Consider the following 6,256-nt stretch of genomic DNA (forward strand, 5'->3'; position numbering starts at 1 on the left):
AGAAATTTGTATGCAGGTCAAGAAGCAACAGTTAGAACTGGACATGGAACAACAGACTGTTTCCAAATAGGAAAAGGAGTTTGTCAAGGCTGTATATTGTCACCCTGCTTATTTAACTTATATGCAGAGTACATCATGAGAAACGCTGGGCTGGATTAAGCACAAGCTAGAATCAAGATTGCCGGGAGAAATATAAATAACCTCAGATATGTAGATGACACCACCCTTATGGCAGAAAGTGAGGAAGAACTAAAGAGCCTCTTGATGAAAGTGAAAGAGGAGTGTGAAAAAGTTGGCTTAAAGCTCAACATTCAGAAAACTAAGATCATGGGATCCAGTCCCATCACTTCATGGCAAATGGATAAACAGTGGACACAGTGGCTGACTTTATTTTTCTGGGCTCCAAAATCACTGCAGATGGTGATTGCAGCCTGAAATTAAAAACACTTGCTCCTTGGAAAGTTATCACCAACCTAGACAGCATATTAAAAAGCAGAGACATTACTTTGCCAACAAAGGTCCGTCTAGTCAAGGCTATGGTTTTTCCAGTGGTCATGCATGGGTGTGAGAGTTGGACTGTGAAGAAGGCAGAGCACTGAAGAATTGATGCTTTTGAACTGTGGTGTTGGAGAAGACTCTTGAGAGTCCCTTGGACTGCAAGGAGATCCAACCAGTCCATCCTAAAGGAGATCAGTCCTGGATGTTCATTGGAGGGACTGATGTTGAAGCTGAAACTCCAATACTTTGACCACCTAATGAGAAAAGCTGACTCATTTGAAAAGACCCTGATGCTGGGAAAGATTGAGGGCAGGAGGAGAAGAGGACGACGGAGGATAATATGGTTGGATGGCATCACCAACCCGATGGACATGGGTTTGGGTGGACTCCGGGAGTTGGTGATGGACAGAGGCCTGGCGTGCTGTGGTTCATGGTGTCGCAAAGAGTCGGACACAACTGAGTGACTGAACTGAACTGATGGAGATAGAAGTGGTTAGTTTCTAAAGGTATTTTGAAGGTACGACTGATAAGATTTGCTGAACAGGGTGGATGGCAGTACTGCTTATGACTCAGGGCTTAGTGTCAAGGCTGTCAGACCCCTGGAAGATGACCCTTCTCCTCAGACTATTGGAAGCTTAAGCAGGGGAGATTCCAAGTCACTCCAAAGGGGTAGCAGTACAAACGGGTGCTTTGAGCTGAAACTGCAGAAGGAGGGTCAGTGTCAGGGAGGGTGGGAATTTGGGGGTTTCCTGTTATGGGACAGACCATAGTGTTGTAGCAACCTGCACACCGCCCCCTCCCCCCAAACCTGGCCCAGTGAAGACGCCAGGGGTGGCTGGATGTCTAATGCTGCAGCCTCGACACACTTGGTTTGGAAGTGAACAGAAGGATGGACTGCATCTTCACCCAAGTAGCAAGAGAAGACTCAGGGCCAGATTCAACATGTTTCGGAAAACTAAGTGCTGTCTCATTATTGTCTGTCCCCATGTCTTGTGGAGTAAATCTAGATCCATTATACATATGTTATAATGGTCACTTGTGCTTTTAAAGACATGTGCATTACTCTTATAATCAGAACAAAATTTATAAAGAATGGCAAAATGGTCAACATTAATCAGAGAGTATCATGGAGTTAGCCTCTTGAGAGTAGAATAAGTGTTGTCTTCAGAGGGGGAGTGAAAATGAAAGTTGCTCAGTCGTGTCTGACTCTTTGCAACCCCATGCAGTCCATGGAATTCTCCAGGCCAGAATACTGGAGTGGGTAGCCTTTCTCTTCGCCAGGGGATCTTCCTAACCCAGGGATCAAACCCAGGTCTCCTGCGTTGCAGGCAGATTCTTTCCTGCCTTCGGTGGGGAAGCCAGGTGTGCGTGTGTACCTTTGAAGCAGTGAATATAAGCTTCGTTGGAGAAACTTGGAAGGGAAGAAACAATGAATGGTAAGAATATGCATATGCCACACAATTTTGAATGAAGTTTATTAAATAATATGTACAGCCAATGTAGTAATTCAACATCTATATGTCAAATTGATCCACTGCATAAAGAAAAATAGATGAACAGAAAAATCTGTGTCTGCATGGTACATGCTCTTGGTGTGTAATTTAAATGGCAATACTTTAAATTAATTGGTTATATATAATGTCAGTTATTTTCTTTCAGAATATGATCTTTTTTGTAGTAACTTAGCAATAGGACTTAATACTACTGCAGATAAATAGGACTGCTAAAAAAAAAAAAAAGAAATAAGAAAAAAACACTATAACTGAGAAAACAGTTACTTTCTCTCCCAGAAAGAATGATTATTTAAAATTATAACACTTTACAATGGTATTTTTGTGCTAAAAATCTGCAGGTACGTTTTTTTGGAATTCCTTCATTTAAATATGCAAAAAACTTCATGACTTCCTTATTATACCCCCCTCCCCTTCAGTTCAGATTTTTAAAATTATTTTTCTATACAAAGTAGGTACATGGGCTATACAAAGTTAAATATACATATTTACAGTCCCACTTCTTAAGCATGTGATTTTTTTCTCTTACTGATCCCAGAGAGACTGCAAAAGATAAGTAGTGTGGGGCTTGGTTTTACCCAGAAGCATGGCTAATCTATTAAAATGTGTTGCAGGGCATGCCGCCAGTTAGTTACACTTGCGATTAATAAACCTGTATAAATATCTCAGCATAAAAATAGGTATTTTGTATTACTAAATGTATGAAGACAAAGGAGCAGTTGGAACCCTTTGTTCCTCATTTTGTCATACGTAGGCAGCTGAAGTTTGATGCAGATTTTAACAGATGAGTTTATTAAAGATGGGCAAACCGGTGAGGCATACCTGGGATTCCCGAGATATACAAAGTCGGGAGGCTGGCGTCATATGCAAATGTGGCTTTACAAATTGGTTTATTTTCTAGCTGTATTTAAAGAGGTGTTCAAAATTAATAAGCTACTTAATAAGCACCCCCTCAAAAAACAGATAAGGTCGTGTTATGGTTTGCATCTAAGAAAGACTAGGAAACACATTAGCCAATATAAGAATTACATTCCAAAACACGTGAAACGCTGCTGTGCAAAGTGTATGTGAATATGCACAGGGTCTATATTCGAAGGGGGAGGACAGAAACAGAGCGCCCTTGGATGGTGAGGTGGACCTTCCAAAGCAATGAGTCTTACTTAAGGAAGAGCAAGAAGTCCCTTTCTACACAGGGAGCTCATCCACCCTTACCCGCACTCCCCAGCCCCACCCTCCACCATTGGTTCCACAGCCTTTCCCCTTGGAATTAAGGCTCTGTGATCTGTTCTAGTTAAAAACCAATGTTTCTGGGAAGAAGTAACACATTCTTCTCATCTGTCATTTACACTTCAGTGTGAAGGAGTCAGTGGCAGTTGCTTTCCTGAGAGCAGGATTTGAAGGAGAGGGAGTGAGGGTCCTGTGGCTGTCTGAAGGGTGGCCAGCTGATACGAGCTTCTAAGATGAGTAATGGAGACAGAAGCTGAGGCACTGTAGATGAACTTTGCTCACTTGGAAAGATTCCAGACTTTGGGACCTCAGGCCAATTCTGAGCTACCTGCGGAGAGCCAGGAGTCCTGTACACAACCCTATACCTGGAACTGCTTCTCCTGTTTATGACCTCGAATGTGGATTTGTGGGGAGGATCAGAGTTGGAAGACCCTGGAAGCAGGTCTAAATATTTCCAGCCACAAACTACCCTCGGACAAAGGTTCTCCCAGCATCCTAGTTGTTCAAAAGTGAGCTAATGGAGAGAGAAATATGACAATGCTTTCTAGGATCCCTACAGAGAAAATTCATCTCTTCCTCTCACACCCTTCTTAGCACATATCGCAGTCTCTCTTGATTCAGTATTTTTGTGTGTCTGTCTCTCCAATCACCTCTGAGTTCCCAGCAGGCAAGAAAATGGGTCATTTCTATCTTTTTCTCTCCAAGATATGTAACAGAGGTCGATAAACATCCTTGAATTGGATGAAGTTGTGACTGTACACCCCAGGCATCACAGAGGCCTCCCTCCTTGGCTCTGGCCCCTTTACAAAAGACAGGCCTCCTGGAAGAAGTGGAATTACAGCCTCCAATGTAGGGCCACTGCGGCTGCACCTTCTAAAGAGAAGCCTCACAGGGTGTGTTAGGATTCAGAACCCTGGATTCCTACATTCTGAGTGGTCCTTGGGCTCCTCGGGGGAGACATGGTGAAAATGGAGACGTGGTGAAACCTTTCTAAGGCCTGGAGCACGCCTTGCTCATTGGTGGCCCCAGGCATCCAGTATACATCAGTGTGTATTACCTTGAGTCACTGAACACCATCCCTTGTTTTTCTAAGAATAAGCCTATCAACCCCCAACTGTCCCGGCCTAAAACAATCCAGAAAAGCAAGGGTAGAAATGGCATTCTGTAAATGACACTATGCTGCCCTGAAAGTGAATGCTTATACAAGCCAGTGATATGGAAGGAGCCATATGGCAGGGGACCTCAAGAGCTACAGGCTTCTCGCCTTAATCACCTGGAAATACAAATGGAACTACCTGCCTGACCACCCTGCTCCGGGGGCAAGCCTTGTGTGCTTTTCTGTCTGAACATCAGGGGTGTCAATGGTAACGCTGCATGCATGCTGAGTGCATGGGGCGCCTACTTTGACTTCTACTTCCCCACCTACCTCGAGTGGGGGACTTGGCCTTGGGTTGTTTGGGGTCTCTACCACTGTTTAGGGATTGCCTCGGTGGCCCCAACTGATCTCTAGCAATGTTAGGGGACCAGGAGGCTCCAGGGCAACTGGGGGAGTCTGTGTGGAGCCTTAGAGGATGGCTGGGGAGCTGCCTGGTGCTCCGAGAGCACGTGCAGGCTAAATGACCCTTTTGAGCCAAAGCTGGTCAAGCCTGAAGCAGCAAGAGGCAGTTCTGGCTTAACTGCTCTCTGGGACCATGCTGCCGGTCAGGTTACCCAAGTTGGGAAGAGGAGGGCAGGGCTGGCGTGGCTCCCAGAAGCAGCTAAGTAAATACCGACTTGCCTCATTCCTTTTTTGCATGGTTCAGCCCTGTCCAATACACGCAGTAAGCTTCGACGGGCTCAGGTTTTAAATACAACACTTCTCTGTCCTCTCTTTTGCTTCTTACTTTATCCACTGCATTAGTTTTCCTACTGACTCAACGTTTAAATAAAGAGACCAATTCATGAATTATGCTTCGTCCTCCAATAAAAATCATCTCTGTGGTTTTCAGTCTTCTTATAGATACAAAGGCTTTACATAGTTGCCTGGGAAAGTACCAAACTGCCTTGTCCTTCTTGAAGTACCTATTAAAAACAAAAAAACACAGACACAATGAGAAGACTGACTCAGAACTGAGTTCAAAGAGAGAGCCCTTGATAACAATCCCAAAGCTTGTAGAAGGGCATATGGTTTCCAAATCACTTTGCCCTATCTTATCTCGTTTAGGCTGCAGAATAGCTGGGTGATAAGCAAGACATTTAACACTCCCATTTTTTTCAGATGAGGAAGCCCAAACTCAGAGAGGCAGACTTTAAACCCAGGTCCTCAGACTCCCAGCCGATGGCTCTTCCAGTACTTCTCTTTTATGGAAGAATGAACACAGCTATCCAACACACCAAGGTTAGGGGGATTTAGACTTAGAAACTGGCATTTCTGAAAGTCCTCTGGATATGACCACACAGTGAAAGGAAATTTCTCTCCTAAGCCTGTGCCTAAGCCCCAAATTGACTCCATGTCTTTGCTACCAACCTTGTCCAGGATTCCAGAACACTGAGCTACCACAAAGTCCTTCCTGGACTGTTTCACGTCCAGAATTGCTGGGTCCCTAATCAAGCTCCTTCCCTTGGAATTTTTTTTCAAGTAATCAACTTTTAAAAATTAATTTATTTGATTGCTCCAGGTCTTAGCTGCAGCATGCAGGATCTAGTTCCCTAATCAGGGATCAAACTTGGGCCCCCTACATTGGGAGTGCAGAGTCTTAGAAACTGGACTTTCTCTAAAGCTGGAGGGTGAGGTGGCAGACAGCTGTTGCATCATCATTACTCTCATCAGCAGACAGCATAATTTGATCATTGCATCCTTTCCCCAGTTGGCTTGGATAGGGCTTCAGAATCCTTTGAACACATTTCAAGCAGCCACTACCAGTGGGTTGGAGTTGTTGCACAAACTAAAATATCTAAAAGAATGTGTCAAAGCTGCTGCTGCTGCTGCTGCTAAGTCGCTTCAGTCGTGTCCTACTCTGTGCGACCCCATAGATGGCAGC

At 44.4% G+C, this 6,256-nt stretch overlaps 1 protein-coding gene across 24 annotated transcripts in view; it reads right to left on the reverse strand.

Annotated features, from left to right (window-relative positions):
• Window positions 1-1,947: 1,947 nt before the first annotated feature.
• Window positions 1,948-6,256, reverse strand: part of SORBS1 (sorbin and SH3 domain containing 1) — a 236,387-nt gene continuing 232,078 nt past the window's right edge. For all 24 annotated transcript variants that reach the window (XM_010832970.1, XM_010832967.1, XM_010832973.1 and 21 more), the window contains one exon: window positions 1,948-5,297. In XM_010832970.1, the coding sequence (XP_010831272.1) occupies window positions 5,230-5,297 (68 nt within the window). In that variant the 3' untranslated portion in view covers window positions 1,948-5,229. The remainder of the gene's footprint in view (window positions 5,298-6,256) is intronic.

This window comes from Bison bison, unplaced genomic scaffold (assembly GCF_000754665.1).
Source record: "Bison bison bison isolate TAMUID 2011002044 unplaced genomic scaffold, Bison_UMD1.0 scf7180017862979, whole genome shotgun sequence".
Taxonomy (NCBI): domain Eukaryota; kingdom Metazoa; phylum Chordata; class Mammalia; order Artiodactyla; family Bovidae; genus Bison; species Bison bison.